General features: G+C 37.3%; 1 protein-coding gene across 1 annotated transcript in view; it reads right to left on the reverse strand.

Moving 5' to 3' along the window:
• MIS18BP1 (MIS18 binding protein 1) overlaps nucleotides 1-26,383 on the reverse strand; it is a 55,439-nt gene that overhangs the window by 3,965 nt on the left and 25,091 nt on the right. Inside the window, exons 8-14 of the mRNA XM_007986602.3 lie at nucleotides 25,898-26,055; nucleotides 22,431-22,582; nucleotides 21,523-21,616; nucleotides 18,693-19,521; nucleotides 10,478-10,650; nucleotides 8,900-9,060; nucleotides 3,525-3,673 (exon numbers count right to left, since the gene is read on the reverse strand). Coding sequence (XP_007984793.3) covers nucleotides 3,525-3,673; nucleotides 8,900-9,060; nucleotides 10,478-10,650; nucleotides 18,693-19,521; nucleotides 21,523-21,616; nucleotides 22,431-22,582; nucleotides 25,898-26,055 — 1,716 coding nt within the window. The remainder of the gene's footprint in view (nucleotides 1-3,524; nucleotides 3,674-8,899; nucleotides 9,061-10,477; nucleotides 10,651-18,692; nucleotides 19,522-21,522; nucleotides 21,617-22,430; nucleotides 22,583-25,897; nucleotides 26,056-26,383) is intronic.

A 26,383-nucleotide genomic window follows, 5' to 3' on the forward strand; every position in this document is an offset into this window, starting at 1 on the left:
CAGTTAATACCAGCTGAACACCCATTTCCATACTCTCCCTTGGCTCTAAGATCTTACATACCTGAGTATCCTATTCTTTATGACTATTTGGGAACAACCTTAAAGGCATGACATGTAGAAATGTGACTGTATTAAGATACTTATCTGAATCAAACACTGCTGTATAGCAATGAATATACCTCATCAGGTATTAGCAAACTGCTTAACAAATGAACAGGTGAGATCCCAGCACTTTGGGAGGCTGAGGCTGGTGGATTACCTGAGGTCAGGAGGTCAAGACCAGCCTGGACAACATGGTGAAACCCCATCTCTACTAAAAATACAAAAATTAGCCAGGCACGGTGGCATGCGCCTGTAATCCCAGCTACTTGGAAGGCTGAGGCATGAGAATTGCTTGAACCTGGTAGATGGAGGTGGTAGTGAGCCGAGATCGTACCACTGCTCTCCAACCTGAGCAACTCCATCTCAAAAACAAACAAACAACAAATGAACAGGCCTAGCCACTTGTTCAGGATCAGCAACTGGTAAGTCTATTGTCAAAGAGATGTCTCTGAAGACAAAGAGTTTTTCACTTCGGAAGTGATACAACTGTTTGATTACTTAAAACTGTTATGAAAAGTTCATCAATTACTAGAGATAGTAAAGTCAAAGATAGTGAAGAAGCCTAAGAAAATCTTTTTTTTTTGGCCGAGCGCGGTGGCTCAAGCCTGTAATCCCAGCACTTTGGGAGGCCGAGACGGGTGGATCACGAGGTCAGAAGATCGAGACCATCCTGGCTAACCCGGTGAAACCCCGTCTCTACTAAAAAGTACAAAAAAACTAGCCGGGCGAGGTGGCGGGCGCCCGTAGTCCCAGCTACTCGGGAGGCTGAGGCAGGAGAATGGCGTAAACCCGGGAGGCGGAGCTTGCAGTGAGCTGAGATCCGGCCACTGCACTCCAGCCTGGGCGATAGAGCAAGACTTCGTCTCAAAAAAAAAAAAAAAAAGAAAATCTTTTTTTTAAGAAAAAGTTTTAGACAATAGAGATTCATGACATAAGTGAGTCTATCGGATTTCCTTAATTGTAAAAGTGATGTAAATGGACAGAAAATATCCCCCAAAACAAAAAACAAAAACCTACAACCCACACTGGTGTTATTCTACAACCTAGAAATAATGGCCGGTGATGTGTAAATTAAGAAATTTCCTTCCTTATGAATTTGTTACATAAAATTGGGATCATACTGAATGTAGTTTTCCTAGCTTTAAAAAACTACTATCCACTGGATATTTTTCTGTCATTAAACATTCTTGAAGACATGATTTGTTTCATATTCCATTATATGGATAAATCTTAATTTGTAACTTTCCTTATTTTTGGATGTTTTGGTCATTCTCAAACTTTCAGTATTATGTTTTATGGTGAACATCTTTGTTCATATAAATACATGCCTGTCCAAATCTCATATTTCCTTAAAGTGTCTAATAAAATTCAATGGCCAAAAGGATGAATTTTTTTTTTTTTTTTTTTGAGACGGAGTCTCACACTGTCACCCAGGCTGGAGTACAATGGCGTGATCTCGGCTCACTGCAACCTCCACCTCCCGGGTTCACACGATTCTCCTGCCTCAGCCTCCTTGGTAGGTAGGATTACAGGCGCACACCACCATACCTGGCTAGTTTTTTGTATTTTTAGTAGAGACAGGGTTTCACTATGTTGGCCAGACTGGTCTTGAACTTCTGACCTCGTGATCCATCGGCCTCAGCCTCCCAAAGTGCTGGGATTATAGGTGTGAGTTACCATGCCGGCCAAGGATGAATATTTTAAGGCTTTTGATGATTTGGTCAAAGTGCTTATCAAAAAGTTTGTCCAAAATTGTATTCTCAATATGCTTTCACCTGCACTAAATACTAAAATAAAAAATAACTTTTAGATGCCTAGGAAAATTATATTTTTATCCAGTAAGTGCAAATTAAAATTTTAGCAAGCTTCCTGAGAGTACTGAATAGTTTTTTTCTCAGTCATTATTATCTTGCTTCTGCCTCTCATTCTGTGGAAATTGCTCTAAGATCAGCAATAGCCTCTTACTCGCCAAATGGAATAGCCTATTTTCAGGTCGCATTCTTACTACTTGTCATCTTTTTTTGGTGAAATTTTAGTGTTAGTCACCCCTACTTTTTTCTTAATTTTATTTATGTTTATGTTTCAAATTGTTCCTGTATTCACATGGTTCAAAATTCAAAAGCCCCCCTCTCCTTCCTCTAGCTACCTTAGTTCTCCCTAAAGATCACCAATGTTTTGGTTTCTTATGCGTCCTTTTAGAAATACTTAATCTAATAAAAGCAATTATATACACACACACAAGTATATACATATATGCATACACACATATAGGTTCTATTTACACAAACAGTATATTATTGACTACATCTACCTTTTTTTCATTTAATGTATCTTAGGCATTTTATCTTAACAGCAATAAAAAATATCTTCATTAATTCCTTTTTTTTTTTTTTGAGACAGGATCTCACTCTGTTGTCCAGACTAGAGTGCAACTGTTGCAATCACAGCTCACTGTAGCCTAGACCTCTGGGACTCAAGCAATCCTTCTACATCAGCCTCCTCACTGCATCCTGCTAACTTTTTTTTTTTTTTTTTTTTTTGGTAGAAATGGGGTCTTCCTACGTTGCCCATGCTGGTCTTAAACTCCTGGGCTCAAGTGATCCTCCCACCTCAGCCTCCCAAAGTGTTGGGATTACAGGCTTCAGCCACTGTGCCTGGCTCTTCATTAATTTATATGACTACATAATGGACGAGGATTCATTTAATTAGTCCCTACTGATAGATTTTTGAGGTACTGCAATTTAAACAATGCTACCATGAATAAGCTGTACATTCACAATTCTGTAAGTAAACTTCCTAAGTCAAAGGGTATGTGCATTTATAATTGTGATACTTACAAATTGTTGCTGCAAAGATCGCACTAATTTACCTTCTCACTAGCAATGCACGAAAATTAACAATGCATTCCTTGTTAATTTGTAGGAATGCTGTATATATTACAGAAATTAGCCTTTTGCCTGTGACAAGCTGCATATATTCTTTTCTCAGGTTGTCTTTTGTTTGTAGTGGTTGGTACCACGTAAAATTTGTTACACATTTTTATACAGTTGACTTTATTCATCTTTTCATTAATGGCTTGTAGGTTTTATATTATAGTTAGAAAGACCATCACTAATCTGGTATTATAAAATAATTCTCCAAGGTTTCTTTAGTTTTTTTTTTTTTTTAGTTTTTTACAAGTAAAACCTTGATCCATTTTGAATTGATCCAGAAGTAAATGTGGATTATATCACAGTGCTATTTATTGAATAGAACCCTGACTTGATGAAATTGTCCATCCTTAACTTCTAGAAACTATACATTCTTGATTTTTTAAATAATGACCCATCCCATTACTGGCATCTATGGTCCTCATGAAATGTTTAAATGTTCCTCACTACTCTGATGCAGAGAATTAAAATATCATATGCATGAATATTCACCTATTTATAGAAGCTAGCATGCCAGGACTGACATGCTGACATTGAGGAGTTTTTACCAATGGAAAGATAATTGATGATGGAGTTGTTGGATTTTTGTCCATATTTGGCAGAATATCATCATCATCGTCACTGTCCTGGAAACTTGGCAACTAGAAAACAAGTATTTATTATCAGCAGGCACCCCATAAAATGTATTTTCTCATTATCACACAATAGTTTTTGGAGGACTGATAAGTTGGTTCTCCTTGTTATAACTTTTCAAGTTAGATAATTAAAAACAGTAGTAGGTAGAGGAGTAGAGGCTAGAGGAACTCCATTTTAGATGCTAATTCACCATGCTGACTTCTGATTAAACCCGGTTCTGGAAATGCCTCAAAGATTTCTACTTCCATGTACTTACCAGAAATTTTATCCTTAGGTCAAAACAACCTTGGTGTTATCATAAACACATACTTACCATAAATCCGTCCCTTAGGCAAATTCCCCATGGTATATAAACCCTGGGTCGGGGGTGATAACAGTGCATAAATCCACCATCTTATGGCCACCCAAGAGATGGCTTCTGCTCAACAGTCTCTATTAAATGTTTCTGAGAAACTGTATTTGTCACCCTCTTTATTCAGCCTGTAACTGAGTAGTGTGGCTTTAAACCAGGTTTTAAAACTTTTTTATTCCTTTCTCCCCAATTTTAAGATACAACTTTGAGATAAACTGCATATGTGTTTCCATTCATTTTGAAATACAGCCTCAAAATGTGAACCTCCATTCCCTTTCTTTACCCATTCTATGCTCCCATGCCTTACGCACATGTATTTACCTAGACACTTTTTAAGTGCACACCATGCTCGTTTATCTGGTCATATATTTCCTTAGAAGCTTCAGGGGCTGGATCCTGGCACAAACTGGATACTTTCATAATTCTCTCCCCAGTCAAGGCCAAAACTCACTCCCATCTAGAAATTTACTGCAAGATTTACTACAATTAATTTGTAACCTGGTTGGGCCCAGGATGGTGCTGGCCCCTTCACCAAATGGAATAATATTTCAAGATAAGCTGTTGAAGCACACTGAGCCACCTGACACCTCCTAACCCCTCCTCTCCTGCATTCCAAACCATTCTCTCTTTAAAAACTCCTATGTTCACTCCACAAATTGAAGACTGGAATTTTTGGAATTTCACCCACACTTCCCCCTTTGCTGGCACAGATAATAAAACTCTGTCACACCTTGCTCTTGTTATATTGTCTTCTTTTCACAAGCGGCGAGTAGTTGGACTCCTATGCTGGTTACAATTTTTGGTGGCCCATACAGGGAGCCCTGTGTATTCACAGGAGGCTCCAGACCCACCTATCTGATCTTCTGTTGGATGGGGCCATGGAGCCACCTGTGAGTGCCAGCTGCTCGTGGCTAGCTGACCCCGTAGAAAGAACATTAGGGGAGCTTCCCCAGCAGCTGCCAATGTGCCTTTGTCTTGCGGAACCTCCTTTTCTCTTTCTGTCACAGCATCTGCTGCTTCCAAAGTTTCAATGATACAAAGAGAGAGTGACATTTTGAAGAAGTCGACAAACGCTGGAACCGGGTGAGCTGCTGATGTGCACCTAGCCTCCCTCTGACTCTTTTCAGGGTGTTGCTGGGTCTCTGCTCTGTTTAGACTTAGCTGTTGCTGTCACCATTTGGCCATTTTTACGCATTTGTATTTGTGGCACCCTCAGGGCTTTGTTCACATTGGACTCAGTCCCCTGGTGGGGGCTGTTTGAAACTGAGGCAAGGAGTTTGGAACTCTACACAGTCCTCTTAACTGGGGATTTGTTTGGAGGCAGTACACCATTTGTTTGCACATGTAGGTGTATAATCTTAATGTGTGTATGGGCCCTAATCTCTCTCTCTTCCTCCATCTTTTCTATTCCTCCCAGCTCCATCCCACTGACTACGTTGGAAACAAGCCATCAAGCCTAATCTCCCCTGGGCCATAAACACCATTAGCTTCCTCCAGCTGGAAACAGCTAACCTTGACTGGTGACTTGTGGAAGTGGGAATGTTACAGCAGGTAGCTAGTCAGGGATAAGCAGGGAATGAGCGGGTCTCCCCATCCCCTACCAGGAATGTTGTTAGGCAACCATCCTATCATGGTCAGGTGGTTGTTAACTGTGTCTCTAAAATAATAATTAATCGCAGCGAGCACCAGGGAAAGGTAATCTCTCAATAAACAGAAACACCTAAAATTGGTGATGAGCAGCTTCCTGATAAGATCTCAGAAGCTGGGCGAGTGGGCTCAAGCATGTGCATTAAGAGGCAAAATGGTGGAGTTTAACTGGTATATGACCTCCTACGGACATTCGACTGGTAAGGGAATAAAGCCGCAAGTGAGCCTGTGTGCAAATCCAGTAAACACACTGTATCTTGCTCCCCTCCCAAGTGCTAGCACACCACTGTGCATGCAGACAGCCCACCCCAAAGTCAGAATCAGGAGAGAAGGAACACAAGACCCCCAGAAGCATGCCAACATATAAAACCCCAAGTCACAAAGTTAAACCATCCTTCAAGTCACCTGCTTGGCCCTCTTCTGAGAGTACTTTCCTTCCTTTGGTTCCTGCTTTAAAGTTTTTTAATAAACTTTCATTCCTGCACTAAAACCTGCCTTGGTTTCTCCTTCTGCCTTATGTTTCCTTGGTCAAATTCTCTGTTTAAAAAATTTTTATAATTATTATTTAAAAAAAAAAAAAAATGGAGACAGAGTCTCCCTATATTGCCCAGGCTGGTCTTAAGCTCTTGGGCTCAAGGGATCCTCCTACCTTGGCCTCCCAAAGTGCTGGGACTACAGGCATAAGCCACCACACCTGGCCAGAATTCTTTCTTCTGAGGAGGTAAGAATTGTGGTTTCTGCAGACCCGTATGGATTTGCTGCCAGTAACAGAAGGGATTCATCCTACACTATATAGGTCTAAGGTGCTGAGGCTCTCCCTGACAGAAGATAAACAAGAATGATGGGGGTCTGCTGGTTGCACAGGTTTAGGCTGTGTCTGCTAGAAATTTTAAGGTCAAGGAACAAGGACAAGGACAGAGCCTTAGCCTTTAAAAGACTTAATTTCTCTTGTCTAAAACAGAGATAATAACACCTATTTCTAAAGGTTATGTAGACCAGAGGTCAGCAAATGTTTTCCGTAAAGAATCAGATAGTGAATATTTTAGGTTTTGTGGTCCAGTCTCTGTTCTAACTACTCAACTCTGCACTGTAGCATGAAAGCAGCCATAGACAATATGCAAACAAATCTGACCTTTCGTATCAACAGAACAAAACAAAACTGTAATTCACTTACTATTATGCTTAGCCCTCAGTAGGAACTCAAGCAGTGTTAACTATGTCACAGAAAATGAGATAATTTGTTGCTATCTATTTCTACTTTAGTTCTGTTCTTTACATTTCTATTTTAGTGAGACGGAGTTTCGTTCTTGTTGCCCAGGCTGGAGTAAAATGGTGCCATCTTGGCTAACTGCAACCTCCCACTCCTGGGTTCAAGTAGTTATCTCGCCTCATCATCCTGAGTAGCTGGGACTACAGATGCCCACCACCACACCAGCTAATTTTTGTATTTTTAGTAGAGATGGAGTTTCACCATGTTGGCCAGACTAGTCTTGAACTCCTGATCTCAGGTGATCTGCCCACCTTGGCCTCCCAAAGTGCTGGGATTACAGGCGTGAGCCACCATGCCTGGCAGTTCTGTTCTTTATGATGCTACTATTGCATTTAGGCTAAAATATACACATATAGAACCTGAAATGATGGTGGGATAACATAAAGGGTACAACCCCTAGTGGACCACAGTGTTTTGAAGAAAACATTGTCAGGGCCTCTGGTGGCTCTCTTAAGACTTCCCCCTATAACTAGTGTAAGCAAAAAGGGGGCCCAGCTAATGTTACTAAACTTTGTAAAGCATTGTGTAGCCTTTTTAAATTGAAGATGATTTAATGACAATAAATTGGTAGATGAAAAAATTACGCTTATGTCTAGCTCACTGTTTGAATTCTTATACTCAATAGTCCAGTTGTCTATTATCCACACATTTCTGCATTACTTTAATCTTAATAATCTTTGTTTTTTCTTTTTTTGAGAAGGAGTCTTGCTCTGTCGCCAGGCTGGAATGCAGTGGCTGCAATCTTTGTCTAGGGGGTTCAAGCGATTCCCCTGCCTCAGCCTCCCAAGTAGCTGGGATTATAGGCACGCGCCACCACGCCCATCTAATTTTTGTATTTTTAGTAGAGACACGGTTTCACCATGTTGGCTAGAATGGTCTTGATCTCCTGACCTCATGATCCACTCGCCTCGGCCTCCCAAAGTGCTGGGATTACAGCGTGAGTCACCATGCCCAGCTAATCTTAATATTCTTAACATTTATATTTAGATTCTAGAAAGTCTTAAATGTGCATTTAATATCTGTATTGTATTTCACTGTGTTTATGAAAAACATCTTTACTGGATATACAGATTGTTTCCAGTTTTTTGCTATAAAGATAAAACTGCAATAAATATCTTGCAAAGATTTGGGGCTTTTGGATTTCTTAGGATAAACTCTCAAGAATAGAAGGAATCTTTATGACTTTTATAATATATTGCCATAATGCTTTCTTACTAAAAGGCACGATTCAATTTGTATGCCCACTGATGTATGACTGTATCAGTCTCACCACCGCTTCTGTTAGCAGTGGATATTTTAACTTACTTTTTTTTTGTAAGATTCTGTAATTTAGAAAGTATACATATATAATTTACTTTACTTTCTTGAATTCCTAACTAAAATGACTACTTACCCAAGTGTTTATTCAGCCTTTTGAATTTCTTCTTTTTCACACTTTTCCTGTGATCTTGGTACTTTTTGTTATTCCAGTAACATTTGAATGACTTGTTCATATTACAGATACTAGCTCAGTTTTATTTGCTGTGAATATTTTACTCCAGTCACTGAAATTTTTACTTATTCTACTCTTCCTATGACAAAAATTCTTTCATACATTCAAATCTTTTAATACTGTGCTACTATCATTTAATCCCTACTTTCAATTACTACACAGTATCTTTTATCACCTTTAAAAAAAAGTTTGCTTGGTAGTATATTAAACTTTATATATGTTTCGCCTAATTCTAGGTTTACTTTACTGTTTGGTTCTACAAACATTACCTTTGAACCGACTGAAGTGCAGACTCTAGAAACTAGTAAGAATGGCATATATCAGCACACTGTTTGCCATAAGACTATGATCACGTCTAGGGAGGCTATTGATCCTTCGCCTAAATATTAGTGATGAACACTACCATACATAAAAATGAAAGATACAAAAGTCAATACAGATAAGGAAAACAATGATTTTGTGCCTCTTACCAGTATTCTTTGATGCTGTAAAGGTGTTGTACTGAAAAAATCATCATGGTCATCTTTTGGCAACTGTTCCAGAAACTCCCTCATCTGTTGCTTCCTTTTAAGAGTTCCCACTTTGGCAGTTATCTTAATAGTTTGTTTCTGATCAGCATCACCTCGCTTGCCTGAAGAGTCAGCAAACCATTTTGATAAGGATTTGGTTATTTATAGTAACTGCTCTATAAAGTTAACAGCCTTTGCAAAATCTAAATTGTGCATTCATGTTAAAAAACAAAAAACAAAAAAACCCAGCTTTGGCCAGGCTCAGTGGCTCATCCCTGTAACCCCAGCACTTCAGGAGGCCAAGGCAGGAGGAATGCTTGAGCCCAGGAGTTCAAGACCTGCCTGGGCAATACAGTGAGACCCCATCTCTCTAAAAAATATAGATAAAGAAAGGAAAAAGAGAATGAAAACTTAGCTTTTTATTTTCCAAGTCTCCTATAGAACAAATGATTATTTCTACACTGGGATCTGGGATTTGTGCAATATGATTAGCGCATAGGATACTCATGAAGAAGCTAAGATTAGGCAGGGTCAGGTTAAAAACATCTTTTTTTTTTTTTCTAGAGATGGGGTTTTGCCATGTTGCCCAGGCTGGTCTTGAACTTGTGAGCTCAAGTAATTGGTCCACCTCGGCCTCCCAAAGTGCTGAGATTACACGCATGAGCCATCATGCCTGGCCAAAAAGATCTTTACATTGCAAGAATTATTGCCTCTACACTGCCTCTTGCTGAATGCCTAATTTACTGATTTTGCTAAAATATATAAACCTTATTGAATTATGATAGGGTACTGGGTTCTCACTAATGCTTATTACAGAAATTCTCTGTCATAATCAACCTTTTACTAGTACTCATGAACAGGAGTATGTAATCATGGGACTATGAAAACTGAATATTTTCTGAGCTTTCTCATAAATTACTTGGGGATCTGACCCAAGTACCTTTTAATTAAACCCTCAGAACAATAATTCAGATACTGAAATCTCTGGATCTAACTACAGAATTCCTAAAACTCAAAGCACAAGGCTACTAAACTACTACTGATGGAAGTAGAGACCTAGGTAAGACTTAAAAATTAAACATGATTGGCCGGGCGCGGTGGCTCAAGCCTGTAATCCCAGCACTTTGGGAGGCCGAGACGGGCGGATCACGAGGTCAGGAGATCGAGACCATCCTGGCGAACACGGTGAAACCCCGTCTCTACTAAAAAATACAAAAAAAAAAAAAAAAACTAGCCGGGCGAGGCGGCGGGCGCCTGTAGTCCCAGCTACTCGGGAGGCTGAGGCAGGAGAATGGCAGGAACCCGGGAGGCGGAGCTTGCAGTGAGCTGCGATCCGGCCACTGCACTCCAGCCTGGGCGACAGAGCGAGACTCCGTCTCAAAAAAAAAAATTAAACATGATTTCTGAAATTCTTTCTAGCTTTAATATTTTAAGAAAATACCTATTAATATTCATGGATAAATATAAAATATATCTGATTTCAGTGATCAGAAATCAACACCGAGTACTACGAAAAAAACTATTTACTACAAAGTTTACCATTTTGGCCTTTGGAATTGGCTGGCTTTTTCTTAGTGACATGTTTCTGGGATCCTTTTCCTCTGGGATTTTCCATATATTTCCTCTGGCATTCTTCAGCAGATCGAGAACCTACAGCCGCAGCTACATCTGACCAGAAACCAGGTTTGTGCTTTGGAAGAGATGCAAAAGCACTATGGAAGATCAAAACCAATTAAAGAATAAGAAATTCAAACCAATGACAATAACCTCTTAAAAGCATACCACTGAATTAATGAGATTTACTGAGATGAAGGAATTGGTTTTATCGAAATCATTCTGGATAACAATTAAGAAAGATATTATTCCCTCCCCTCAATAACTTACTCTAGTGCTTAAAATATGAAGATGTAATTTTACCTATCTAGTAGATGTCTTCTAACTATTTTGATGTGTTTTATTAAGCCTGAAAAATGACCCTCAGCCTTTCAACATTTTTTTTTTCTAAGTCCAACTAATCGATGATATGGTTTTTTAGGAGGCTCTGGCATGACCAAATTTTCTACACTGTTACCTTAAATCTTACTGGTGCTAAGTATATTGGACAATAAGCTCTTAGTTCTCTCATACAGTCTAGGTTATAAGCTATTATAATGTGTTATGCTTGCTTTCATTCTGCTATACTTCGTAGAACTCAGTATTTTAGATAAATGCTCTCTTAATTAAGGAAAATGAAAATTGAAATAGAGAAAACTATAAGGAAGTCCCTAATTTAACATTTGAGTTACATTCTACAAGTTCCCTTGTAAATGATTTAGAACCTGGTATACAAGTTACCACCCCCACTCTCCCCATAAAGATTTTGTGTGTTGTGGTTAGATTGACAATTTAGTCAGAAAACATCTGTGTAACTCATCAATAAGCATAAAAGTGATATTAACAATGTTATTTCAACTATACCACATCTTTATTTTTAATCTGTTTCTTTGGCAAAATATTTTTATTTCTACTTGGATTCCAATTAATAGATATAGGTTTCATGCAGCAGTATGCGGGAAAATTTTTAATCAGCTCTCTGGGGTTAAACAGCCCTGATTTATAAAGTCTGATGATTTTCAAAGGGTAAATACTCCCATTGGGGTTGATGTCAAGCTACCAACATGTCACTGAATGTGGAGTTAATAAAACACGTGTGATGGCACACAATTATATAGTATTTCCACCATACAACAGAGGTGAAGAGTCTCGAGAACATATGTAATACAATGTAAAATAATTAGGAAGTAATGAGTTTTGAGCATTATCTTTGTTTTAAATAATTATGTTTATATAATTTAATTTTTAATGACTTTAACACTCAATTTTTAAAATTCCCAAAAATTTAACAATCAGCTCTTATAAACAGCTACCAGTTGACCACAGCATACTATTCCATGCAGAAAAAAATACTTATGAGCATTAAATACTTGTTAATGAATTATTTTACATAATTAATCATTCCACAGGTATTCTAAAGTGAAAAACTAGAAGGACTTGGGAATTCAAGCTTCTCTATTTGTGTGTGTGGCTAATTTCTAAATCTACGACTGTCTAAAAGAACTATTTTATATAACACAAATAATAATGTATTTAATAAGAAACTAGTACTTAACACATCTCCTCTAGATTATTCCAGATAATTTAAAAAGACACATTTAAACATATCACACCATGTTTAAAACTTGTTTCATTATTAGCATAAAACCCCAAATCCTTAGTGTAACGCTGTATTGTTCCTTGCCCAACTCTCTGGTCTCATCTTGTACTGCTCTTTGGTCAACTTTCAGTATTCCAGTCATTCTGGCCTTTTTTATTTTTCTTCCTTTTTTTAAAGAGACAGGGTCTCAATCTGTTGCCCACACAGGAATGCCAGGCATTATCATAGCTCAATGTGGCCTCCAACTTCTGGGCTCAGGCGATCCCCCTGACTCCACCTCCTTAGTGGTTGGCACTACAGGCACAAACCCCACACCCATTCTTTCAGTATTTCTAAATATGCCCTCTTTCTACTTTTGTGTATGCTATTCTAAGGTCCATTTGTCTTGAATCCTTGGTTTAAATAATTCTTATTTATTGATATAGTTTAAATATGTGCCCCTACCCAAGACTCATATTGAAATGTATCCCCAGTATTGGAAGTGGGGCTTAGGGGGAGGTGACTGGTTAATAAAGGTAGATTCCTCATGAATGATTTAGCACCATCCCTCTTGGTACCATTCTTCTGATAATGAGTTCTCGTGAAATCTGGTCATTTAAAAGTGTGTAGCACACTTTTCCAGAATGTCATATAAATGGAATCATATAGTATATAAGCCTTTGAGTTGGCTTCCTTCACTCAATATGCCTTTGAAATTCAACTAGGTTGTTGTATGTATCAATAGTTCTTCCTTTTTACTGCCTAGTAGTCCACTGAAAGAATGCACCATAATTTGTTTATGTAGAAAGTACGACAGAAATCAGGGAGAGGGAGGAACTTGGCATAGCACCCTTTAAAGTTGTTTATGAACTCCTAGGCCCATCCTGCAAATTTTAATATATTTTCATTTTTGTTCAGTTAAGAATATCTGGCCGGGCTGGTGGCTCACACCTGTAATCCTAGAATTTTGGGAAGCCAAGGTGGGTGAATCACTAGAGGTCAGGTGTTCAAGACCAGCCTGGCCAACATGGTGAAACCTCACCTCCACTAAAAATACAAAAATTAGCTGGATGTAGTGGCGCACGCCTGTAATCCCAGCTACTTGGGAGGCTGAGGCAGGAGAATTGCTTAAACCCAGGAAGCAGAGGTTGCAGTGAGCCAAGATCGCATCATTGCACTCCAGCCTGGGTGACAGAATGAGACTCTGTCTCCAAAAAGAAAAAAAGAGAATATTTTCTACTTTGAGGCTTCTTCTTTGACCCACAGATTATTTAAATGTAAGTTATTTAATTTTAAACCATTTGGAAATTTTCCTTTTATTGATTTGTAGTTTAATTCAATTATCAGCAGAGAACATGCTTTGTATGATTTCAGCGATTTTAAATCTGTTAAGAATGTTTTATGATCTGGTATATGTTCTATCTTGATGAATGATCAACCCATCCTTGGAAATAACCTATTCTTTTTCTTATTATTGGGTGGAATGTTCTGTAAATGTGAATCAGATACAAATGACTGATGGTGTTATTCAGTTCTCTACACTTGCTAATTTTCTGTCAGTTATATCGAATACGAAGAGAAGAGCAGTGTGGTTTCCTATAATTGTGGATTTAACTATCCTTGCAGTTTAGTCTGCTGCTTTGTCAGTTTTTAATTCATGTATTTTGAGGTTTTATTGTCAGGTGCATACACACTTAGGAATTTTATGCCTTCCTGGTGACTGACCCTTCTATCATTTGTAATGTCTTTCTTTATTCCTGGTTATTTTCTTCCTACTAAAGTCTATTTTGACAGATATTAATACAACCACTCAAGCTTTGATTTGTGTTTAGATAGTATTTTTCTATCCTTTAAACTACCTATATCATTATATTTAAAGTGAGTTTCTTGTATACAGCATATAGTTAGATCATGTTTTTAAATTCATTCTGACAATCTGTCTTTTAATTGGTATGTTTAGACCATTTAATTTAATTAGGTTGGATTTAGGTCAATTATTTTATTATTTGTTTTCTGCTTGTTCTATGTAAAAAAAAAAAAAATCCTCCATTTCTCTTCTTCCTTGCCTTCTTTTGGGCTATCTGATTTTCTGGTATTTTATGTTTGAATTTATTCCTTTGTATGGATTTTTTTAGAATTTGCTCTAGGGATGACATTAAATATACTTAACTTCAACAGTCTACTTAGAATCAATATTTTATTGCTTCAAGTGAAATGTTACTATTTTTATTTTAGCAGATCATCAACCTGGTTGTATCCCAAGCTATATGTTGAGTCTACTATCGTCGTTTCAACGTCAGTTTCCTTTTTCAAAGCTCTGCAGTGCTGCTAGGATCTATCCTAGTGTGTGGGACACTGAGTAGCGAGCCTAGAAACTGCGTGTGGTCTACTGCTTAGTTCAGTTCTCAGTCTTTTATATGCTCTTTAGGACCATGTCCACATATGTACAACTCCTGGGTGGCATAGAAGTTCATAAACAACTTTATGGGGTTGCTTTTCCTAGTTCCTTTCTCTCCGTGATTTTCGGTACCCTGGAGTTTTCCTTGTCAGTTCTCTGGCCAGAAAGCTTGGGCTTCATTACTCTGCTCTGCTGTATGCTTCACACAACTGAATTTTTGTCCAATACCAAGCAACAGACAGCAGAAAGACAACAGAAGCAACAGGTACTTGCCCCACTATTTTGAGACAGCCATTCCTAATTGTAGAGGAGGTTCTCATCTCTCAGTTTTAGATATATCTCAGCCCCAGCTGATGCTGTGATTATAGCCCCCGCAGGATTGCATGGAGTTTAGAGAATAAGTCAAAAAAAAAAAAAAACAACCCAAAAAACTGGGGATTTCCTCCACTGTTTCTGAGTGTCAGAAGTCCCCCTTTCTGCTCCTCAACCCATAACTGGAGAGCTCCTCTTTAAACCCTCCTTGTTACACTTCAAGGCCCACTTCTAGGTTTCTAGTATCCTCAAGTCTCACTTGTGGGGCATCAAACAAAATACTAGAAACTCACTGCTAATTTGGTGGTACTTAAAATTCCAATCTACAATCGACCTGCTATTATCTACTTTTCTAAGTCAACAAAAAGCTGCTCCATACATTCTGTCTAGGTTTTTTTTTTTTTTTTTTTTTTTTGAGACGGAGTTTCGCTCTTGTTGCCCAGGCTGGAGTGCAATGGCGCAATCTCGGCTCACTGCAACCTCTGCCTCCTGGGTTCAAGAGATTCTCATGCCTCAGCCTCTAGAGTAGCTGGGATTACAGGCACGCACCCCATGCCCAGCTAATTTTTGTATTTTTAGTAGAGACAGGATTTCACCATGTGGGCCAGGCTGATCTTGAACTCCTGACCTCAGGTGATCCACCCATCTCAGCCTCCCAAAGTGCTGGGATTACAGGCTGAGCTACCGCACCAGCCTCTGTCTAGGTTTTATAGCTGCAGAGAAGAAATAGAGGGGAGTGTACTTATTCCACCTTACTGGGAACTGGAATCTCTACAGTTCAGGCATTGTAACATCTCCTGAGATGATCTGACTATACAGTAAAGGTTGAGAAGCTTTATTATAAGGAAATGATAAGGGATATAGCAGGAAGGGATAATCAAGACTATAATACGGATTGCTCTCAATGAAAGGCAGAAGAATCTTTATACAATCTGAAGATTAGTAAGCATACAATGCAAGTTTTTGATCAGAACCACAACAATGTATAAAGAATAACCTGGAGACGTATAAAAAAGGTTACAGAGGCAAAAAGAAGAAACTACAAATAAGACTACTTCCATAGTTCAGGCAAAAGGCGTCAAAGACCTAAAAGGGTAGCGTCAAGAAAAGAAGGTGCAGATAGAATGACTCTGTGGAATAGCTTTTTGGCAACTAATTGAATTTTTAAAAAAATCAATAATGACAAAGAGTTTAAATGTAGTTGACGGAAAGAATTACATTTCCAGAAAAAGAAATGTTAGCAAAGTAGGCAAGCAGGGGAAAATAAGTTTGCTTTTGACATATTACGTCAGACCCATAGGTGAGGTTTATATAGTAATGCCCAGCAGACAAAGGGAAATACAAATCTAAATATAAGAATTCAGGGCCAGAGATACAGACTGGGGACTCATTGTACAAAAAAGAAAGTTAGAGTTTTGTGAGGACAAAAGATCACTGAGGGGGATACTATAGCAAGAAAGCAAACAAGAAAAATAATTTTGGGGAATAAGAAGGAAGATTGCCTTTTCTGCCTGAAATTAAGACAGAGAAGGAATATTTAGAAAATTTAAAAAGGAAGAGTAGAGTTTCACAGAGATACCCTAGGAAGAATGTTTCTAAAGGCAGATATGAAATGAATTATAATTGTTCTAAGTTTCGGGAGTATACAAGGCAGTAGAACACTAGATGTGGTCTAGTTCTGTGTTCTTCTTGCCTTTATCAATCACATCTTCCTTTCTTTTCACTAGATCACTTCCATCATCATACCATCATACTCTGGCAACAGCCATCTTACAAACAAATAAGCAAGTAAGCAACCAAACATCTTCCTTTATCTTCACATTCTCTTCTATTATTTCTGTGGTTCTTATTTCCCATCATTGCCAAATTTCTTGTGTTGTCTACACCTAGGCTGTCTCTTTACCCTTCTATTCACTTTTAACCACTCAACTATGATTTGGTTTCCAATACTACTAGACCACTGAAACTTAAATCTATGTAGCTATATCCAATTCTTAACATACCTGATTTATCAGCAGCAATAGGCACAACAAATCACTCCCACACTTTTGAAAGACTCTCACTATTGGTCTCTGCAATATGACTTAGTCCTGGGTTCTTCCCCCTTACTGGGCTACTCCTCTCCCTCCTTTAAATACTTTTCTCAGAGCTCAGGACTATGCCCTTATTCTCTTCACACCATCTCCTTATGTTTTCTCATCATTTCAATCTACTGGATTCAAATACCATCTTTATGCTTACCAAAGTTAAATTGTAGCCTAGATCTCACTGAAACCTGCCTCTTAAAAGACAATCCACATAGAACTGTCTAAAAAGAAACTCAATTGCCAATCTCAACTTATTCTTTCCTCAAATATTTGCCACACCACCATCTACCAAGTTATTTAGGTCAGGTGCCACATAATTGATAGGATTTGTATTTGATATTGTACAAATATTGCTAGATTTAATCCAATTTTCTCCATTTTTTCAGTTCCCATATCAGTGCAGACAACAATGGACTACTCCAACAACCCCACAATTAATGCCTTGTCTACTTCCCCAAAGGCATCTTCTCAAACTATATCATGCCATCCTTAAATGTCTTTTTATTACACCTAAAAACAAAACTCCTAATCATGACCCAGAAGGTTATGCCCAATATAGTCACAGCCTCTCTCTGCTCACACCTCAAGCCATTCCCCTACAACTCATTATGCTCTAATAACAGTAGTCTTATTTTAGTTCCTCCCATATCAACATATTCCTAGCATTAGGACCTGTGTTTAGGTTGTCTCTGTTCCTGGAATGCTGTTTCTCTAGTTCTTTATATGGTTGACATCATTTCATCCTTTGATCTCCATTTAAGTGGCATCAACCAAAAGGGAGCTTTCCTGATCAATTTCGTTTGTTTCCTTCACAGAATGTATCACAATTAATTTTTTTTATTTACTGGCTTACTTTTGTATTATCTGTCTTTCCTACTAAATTGCTCCTTGAGGAAAATAACCTTGTCTATTTTATTTCTGTATCTCCAAACATTCCAAACTAACTAGCATATAGGAGGCACCCAAATAAGTAAATGTTTAATGAAGGAATGAAAGAGCAGGTTCTTAACTGAGCTTTTCTTGAATTTCTGTTCTAAGTATAAAACCTTGGAAAAAAATCATCAATTTGAAACTATTTTATTCCCTATAAAGGAAAAAGACTACATCAAGTAACCTACAAATTTGAATTCAGCTTTAAGGTTTTATAACAGTAAAGTTAATTACAAAACATTTGTTAGGCCGGGTACGGTGGCTTATGCCTATAATCCCAGCATTTTGGGAAGCCAAGGTGGATGGATCATTAAGTCAGGAGTTCAAGACCAGCCTGACCAACATGGTGAAACCTTGTCTCTACTAAAAATGTAAAAATTAGCCAGGCATGGCGGCGTGCGCCTGTAGTCCCAGCTACTCAGAAGGCTGAGGCAGGAGAATCGCTTGAACCCGGAAGGAAGAGGTTGCAGTAACCGAGATTGCGCCACTGCACTCCAGACTGGGCGACAGAACAAGACTCAAAACAAAACAAAATAAAACAACAAATTTCTTAAAACATGAAGTTACGTGAGAGAGTACCATTTGGCTATCTTGAAATATTATATGAGAATGAAAAGAAGGTCACTTTTACTTTCCTCATACTTAGGCTTTCCTCATAATTTCCTCATATTAGAGATGACCACAAAATACCACTAGACGTTATCTGTATTCTATCTCCATTCCCTGTACAAATTGTAATTTCTCCCAATTTTTTTGATGACATCTTCCATGTTAACCCCTTATTGCTGTTTTTATATCTTATAACTGTCTTGTGGCTGCTCTGTAGATATTTCAGAATGAAATCTAACTACTTACCAATGAAGTTTCTGTAACTCCTTCTCATTCCATTCCTTATCCTGAATTAAACCAGGTAAACATTCTAAGGAATGCCTATTTGTCTTATCAGATCCTACTGCCTCAGTAATTGGAAACTCTTTCCTAACACCAGACTTCTGAAGAGTTTCTTTGACGGAAGGTCTAGCTTTCTTTTGTTTGATATAAAATTCATATTCACTTTCTTCAGTTTCAGGTTCCAAAATCACTGGAATATTACTTGTGTTTCTTGTGTTCTTTCTCAGGTGAACCACTGCTTCTTTGGTGTTTCCTGCTTTGGTTTTCTTAACTTCAGCTTTCCTTTTAATTGCCTTTTCTGTTTCACTTTCTTCACTTGACAAATCTGGTGAGGACTGATGCTTATAAAATGACATAGCTACCTGATTTTCTATTTTCTTCAATTTTGGTAATAGTCTGGTATTTTTCTTAAAGTCAGAGGTGAGCATTTGTTCCTTTTCAAGGTTACATATTTTTATTTTCTGGTTGACAGTAAGTAAGTCATGTTCATTGCAATCTTCCTTGTTTTCACTTTGATGACCTTCAAATGTATTTTCTAAAGTCTCCGTGGACTTGCTGATGGGACTTTCTTTTTGACACTCTGGTATTACAAAATCTGTTACTGCTTTAATGGTGCCAGAGGACAGATTATACCTCATGCATCTTTGCTCTATAACTTTTCTAGATTTAAGTGGTGTTACTAAAATATAAGCTTTCTTCTGATTGATGGCCATGTATTTTCTTTCTTCATCTGAGAAAAATTGTTCCCTTGAGGTTAGAATATCAATGGATACATCCAATTCTTCAGTTGTCTCTTTAATTTCATAAGACAAAACCAAAGACCAAAATCTCAAATTAGTTATAAACAAATATAAGCACAGAAAATATATTTTCACAGAGAAAAGACACTATTTTTATACACAAGCTACACTGTATAACCTCCTGTCATTTTGATCTTTCTGAAGCTCAGGTCTATTCAGACCACTGCCCCTTCAACTGTAAACATACACTATTGTTTATACAAACCTGACAGTGACTTCTCACAGTCTTTTAGTAGACATATAAATAAGCTCCTTTGCCTGGCCTTCCACATAGTTCCAATCTCTCACTGTTGTCAAAATCTCTACTATATTCTATGTTCAGAACCACAAAAATCGCAATTCCTCAGATTTTCTTGGTTCTCTACTTTCATTAATGTTGTCCACTCTGCTTTGAAAATGTTCTTCATCTATAAACAAAATCACTACCTGCTTCGATTTTATTCTCTAACCCACCTAGTGTACAAACTTGTACACATTCGCTATACTGAATGAAAGCTCTTCTTCAAGTTTCCAGAATACTTTAAAATAATGCCATGTTTGACAGTGAGACATGTATTATAACTGCACACCTGTCTTTCAATCATACTGGAAAAAATAATTAACGGTTAGAACTTTATCTGTATGGTTTGATTTTTTTTTTTTTGCCGGAGTTAGTACAGAGCCTTTCACATATACAGTAGGCAATAAGTAAATACTTGTTAAATCAAAGCCCTGGAGGTAAAATATTCAGAAGATATAAGAAAACCAGTAGAGTCACTGAAACCTTACTAAGTAAGTATACATTATATGGGCTCTGCTAGTTAGGAGGACATGGAACTTCCTCTGCATGGTTCCACTTTTATCGCCAATGGTGGTCATAGAAACACACTCAAAATGAATCCCCCCAAACACCATGAAGTACAAAACAAGCAAAACGGAACAACCTGAGAATCTTATCTTATACCTTGTCATTAAAGAAAGCAAATTAAAATGAGAACTATTCACCAATTCAAAACCTAAGTAATGAGAAGTCAAATTAACTGAAACTATCCAACTGTAATTAGAAATACATATAAACTGCAAATCATCCCACTGTCATAGAAACATATTACAACAACCTCCATATATTATTGTTTACAAGATGGCTGACAAAATGAGACTGATAGATAATACTGAATGCTGGGGAGAAAAGAAGCCTCTAAATTACAATCCATGGAAAAAGGTACTAATCAAAATAATTTAGAAAGTGTCTACAAGATTTTCCACTGGCATCACGTATCTTCAAATTATGAGAAAAGTATTTTCTTCTAACTTCTCATATAAATCCAATTCAAATGTTCAATTGGGAATTTGAAAATTTTCAACATTCTAATTTTGAACAATATTTCCAGAGTATTTGTTAATTTTAATAAATTATTTAATAAAGATCCAGCTATCTTGGATACTTTAACCGAGTATGAACTCGGAAGTATAAAGCAGCACTGCTTTCCTATCTTCTTCAAACAAATAAATGTTCTTCACTTTCACTTCTTTTCACTTATAAGAGGGAATAAAACAGAAAAAAATGCTATAAAACGAATGGATTTAGCTCAACATGAAACTGTAAACTTGCTAATGTTTAGAGGAAAGGCTGTAAATTATGGCATGCAAGATTCCAATTAAATCACTCTGAAAATCCACACTTAAAACTAAATTATTGTAGTAAATTCATGAAAGGATTCACTCTTTACACATTCCTGTAAGCGTATTTTAAATGATATATAATTTTGTGATCTAAACAAATATTTTAGTACCCAGATTAAAGAAGGCAAACCTGTAAGTATAGATGGTTTTTAAAAGGGCTATTTTATTATGAAAATAATCTTATGTAAAAATAACAAAACCAAACATTTAAAACCATTAAATAATTTGCCATTTTACATGAGGAAATTTACAAGATCACTTTTATCAAATTAAAAACATTTCAAATAGTAGCTTTCTGCTTATCATTAAAAAACCCATTAAAGATATATTACCTTGCTTCTGACTTTTTATTATCCTTTCATTTGTTCTTTCACCAATTTTTAGTTTCTTTGAAGACATTTTATATTCTTTTTTTCCAATTAATTCCTTCAAAACAAAAAGATACCTAGGTTTTATTTTAAAACTACTACCTAAACATGATCTGAAGCATTTTCATAGTATGCATCAAGCATACAAATTTCTAGGTACTTACAGTTCCACAAATTTCATTAGTGGACACAGTCAGAAATCCACTTGCCAGACCCTGAGCGCTACAAGCAACATCTGGGTATCCATTATCTTACATATTTTCTATATTAATTTAACACTTTGTGGTTTTTCAAGTGCTTTTAAAAATATGCTTTATTTAAGCTTTACTCTAAAAGCTAAAACTTTTATTGTTGCCTGCATTTTTTCATTGAGAGACAGGGAAAATATATCAAGACATTCAGTCCCCAAGTTAATGAAAAGCTGATACTTGAAAAACAGAACTCATGGCCAGGTGTGGTGGCTCACGCCTATAATCCCAGCACTTTGGGAGGCTGAGGTGGGTCCACAAGGTCAGGAGTTTGAGACCACCCTGGCCAATATAGTAAAATCCCGTTTCTACTAAAAATACAAAAATTACCCAGGCGTGGTGGCGCACGCCTGTAGTCCCAGCTACTCGGGAAGCTGAGGCAGGAGAATCACTCGAACCCAGGAGGTGGAGGTTGAGGCAGGGGAATCACTTGAACCCAGGAGGCGGAGGGTGCGATAAGCATCACACCACTGCACTCCAGCCTGGGCAACAGAGGGAGACTCCATCTCAAAAGAAAAAAAACAAAACAGAATTCATGTCCCTGATATGGTCGCAAACCTTTTCAGTAGTAAATCAGCCCTCTAAATATCGGCTTGTACTATACAGTGTACAATAAAGCCTTACCTGATTAGATAAGTCATCTCCTCCTCTATTTTCAATAGTATTATTTATTTGGTCATCTGGGAACCTTAATGTTGGTTTATTTTGGCAATTACTGTGGCACATGTTTAATTCTGTAGCTCCTGGCGACTCACTGTGCTTATTACTCTTCAGTTCTATGAGTACAAAGATGGAGATTTCAATAAATGGTTATATAAAAGGGAAGCTGCTTTTCTACATGAAGAATTAACTTTGAGGCTAGGTGTGGTGGCTCACGCCTGTAATCCCAGCACTCTGGGAGGCCAAGGGAGGAGGACTGCTTGAGCCCAGGAGTTCAAGACTAGCCTAGGCAAAATAGTGATATACTGATTCTACAAAAAATAAAAGGTTGGGGTATGCCTATGGTCCCAGATACTTGGGATCCTGAGGTGGGAGGATCGCTTGGGCCAGAGAGGTCGAAGCTGCAGTGAGCCGTGATTGTGCCAGTATACTCCAGCCTGGGTGACAGAGCAACACCCTGTCTCAGAAATAATAATGATAATCTGTCTAATCCCTCTGTCATAAATATTTGTTATAATTTGACTAGGATATAAAGCAATTTTATTTGGACAGAATCACTCTGTATAGGGCTATATTTTGTTCAAATCACTTTTTTTCCTTCAAAAAAAATTTTAAAAAGCCTAGACAGCCGTATTATTCATGACCATCTGTTTTGGATCTTCCTAGTCACATCTAAAGACAAAATAGTAAGGTTAATCCATTTTGTAAATAAAAATTCCTGTGCATCCTAACTGCACATCAACTAAATAGAAAGCTAATAACTGTTCCTCTTCTATTTCTTCATGTATGTAGTTAATGTAAGTTAATGTTTCAACTAGTTTGTGTACTCCAATGTATAACTAAATTTCTGTAATTAAAATTTTGAGCAAAACTAAATTATACAGTATATAATATACGCTCAACAAACAGTTACTAAGCTGGAATTCTAGGTAAGTTAAAACAGATTCATAAGAAGTATAAAAACATTTTTGTTATTCTTCTAGAAGCTATACTTTAAAAGTGTACTGACTAGTCCTTGCTCTTGAAAATATTACCATATAATGAAGGAGGCTTCTACTATGATAGGTCATTTATCATATACTCTGGTAAGTGTAATAACAGAGATAGAGTGCTTTAAGAGCCATAATATGATACACAAGTACTTTTTAGGCAAATCATTAAAACACATACATAAAATTACATTATCTTAAATTAATTCAGGTTGGTACCTTTACATAATCTTAGCTATATAATGTTAGTTGTGGTTTTGTTTTTTTCATGCAAAGTGCAATGATAATAAAATTAGTAACAGCCCCAACCAACCACCACTCAAAATAACTTATGTGATATGAAGATAGTGTCTAACAGTTTCATTAAACAAAGATTTAATGAATCACACTAGAAAAATGATATAATCCTAACAGAATACATTAATATTTGCCCCTAAACTAAGATCCCTGGGGGTAGGAGGGGTGGGAATCATGCCTTATTCATCTCTAAGTTCCTAAAACTTAACAGACCAAGGTTCATGGAAAGCACTTTAAAAATGTTGACACCAGGTGCTATGTTCATGTCTATAATCTCAGCACTTCGGGAGGCCAAGATGGGAGGACTGCTTGAGGCCAGGAGTAGGAGACCAGCCTGGGCAACATAGTAGGACCCCACCTCTACAAGAAATAAAAAACAAACCAGGTGCAGTACTATATGCCGGGAGTCCCAGCTACTCTGGAGGCTGAGGTGGGAGGATCACTTGAACCAAAGAGGTCAAGGCTGCAGTAAGCCATGATTGCACCACTGTATTTCAGCCTGGGAGACAGAGCAACACACTATCTCCAAAAAAAAAAAAAAAAAAAAAAAAAAAGCTGAGTGATTTTCCTATGGACACAGCTGATAAGCTGGTATGTAAAATCGTTATCAAACTTTAGTCTTTTAAATTTTTACCCATTTCTCTTGCCACTAGCTTTCTTAAACACTTTACTGATAATATTCGCAATTAAGATCAAATCCCTAATAAGTGCTGGCTCTAAGTGAAATGGGGTACAGGAAGAGATAAGAACCAAGACTAAAGACTAACAAATGATTAAAAGTGAGATATACTGTTAAGGATTCTCTTGTTTTAGGAGTAAAAAAGTAGAGAGCAGGTGCTGAAGCCCCAAGGTTCCAGCATACTCAAGATGCTCAAGCAATATGCCTAATTTAAGGAAAATAGGATGACTTTTGATAAAAAGAGGAAGGGTTCAGAAGGAACTAGGGCAATGGTAAGTGACTTTTTGCTAGCTCTGGGGAAGCAGCCATCTGCATATTTAATTTATTCCTTTCTCTGCATTAGAAAGGATAAGTCAAGTTTCAAGGGTGGAAGTTCAAATGGGGGTTGAGGAGTGGTTAGAATAGGATACAGGTACATTTATATCCAGTATGGTGCTATGTTTTTGGCAGGATTCTTGAACTCTTTTTCAAGTTTTGGAAGTTCTGTAAAGCTCTTAGTTACAAGGTTAAGGCAAAATCAGCAGAAATGTTTACAACGTCTTTTAGTAACTTTTACTCATCTATATTGTTTAGAAAGAGCTGTAAGTTAATGTTCATACATTTTTACACAGGTGAAGCAGATTCTAGTGATGGCAAAAAGCTGATACAAAACAGTTCTGCTCTGGCAAGTTGGTCTCCTTATTAAAAAAGAGAAAAAAAAAAAAACAGTTCTGCAATCTATCCTTATAGCAATGGTCATTCAAGAAAACCATTTTCTTGAATTCCATTTCCTCCATGAAAGGAAACAGATTTTGCCTATTTGGAGCAATGAAATTTAGTACAAAAATAATATATGTCTTTACAATACGTTTGCAGTAGGTTGGTAGCTTAAATACTTTGGGTCAAGGAAATTAAAAGAACAATCATCTCTCATTAATATGTTTACCAGTGTTCTTTGGTATTCTGATTAATAAAAAGGTAATTATTATTATTATTTTTTGAGACAGTGTCTCACTCCAATGCCCAAACTGGAGTCTAGTAGCACAAACACGGTTCATTGCAGCCTCAACCATCTGAGCTAAAGCGATCCTCCCACTTTAGCCTCTCAAGAAGATGGGAACACAGGTATGTGCTACCATGGGTGGCTAATTTTTTTGACTTTTAGTAGAGACAGGGTCTTGTCATGTTATCCAGGGTGATCTCGAACTCCTGAGCTCAAGCGATCCTTGCACTTCAGTCTCCCAAAATGCTGGGATTACAGACATAAGTTACTGGGCCCAGCCAAAGGTGAAATTTGATGAAGCAAGCTGAATACTGACCATGATTAATTTGTATTAAAGTTACTTCTCATTTAGTAGTGAAGAAGCAGGAATGTGGGGGCAGTATAAGTCAAAGAACACAATACTATACACATTATAAACCATAAACAATTTAGACCATGTAAGAACTTACCACTGTACCAACAGAGAAGTAAAGACAAAACATACCCAATTGATCACAATCAAAATCATAAGTGGTGGTGGCTCTTTGAATGGTATCTGTTTGGTTTTCTTGTGCATCATTTTTCATTGATTTTCTTATGTCACGAACAGATCTTCCAATTTTCTGTTTTCGTTTTGTCTTCTCCCTGTTCTTTTCACGAGCCCTAAAAACAATTATATTATTTTTCCTTAATACTGATTCTCAAAAAAACAAAACAAAATCTTCATAAACAAATAAAAACCCCTCCCATAAAGCTCTTTCCACCCAGGCAGGGTATCTTTAATCTTACATTATTAATCCTTCATGGCTTCCACTCCCTTCCTTCACAAAGAACTGAGGTGTAACATCTTAAGTCAAAGGACTCAAATATGATCTGAAAACTGCTTCCCACTATATGCTCTTAAAATTCCTACTTAAACTGATATTATAGGACAACTGCCAGTTGCCTGTTTTTGTAAATGAAGTTTATTAAAACACTGCCATGCTAATTC

This window comes from Chlorocebus sabaeus, chromosome 24, assembly GCF_047675955.1.
Source record: "Chlorocebus sabaeus isolate Y175 chromosome 24, mChlSab1.0.hap1, whole genome shotgun sequence".
NCBI classification, from domain to species: Eukaryota; Metazoa; Chordata; class Mammalia; order Primates; family Cercopithecidae; genus Chlorocebus; species Chlorocebus sabaeus.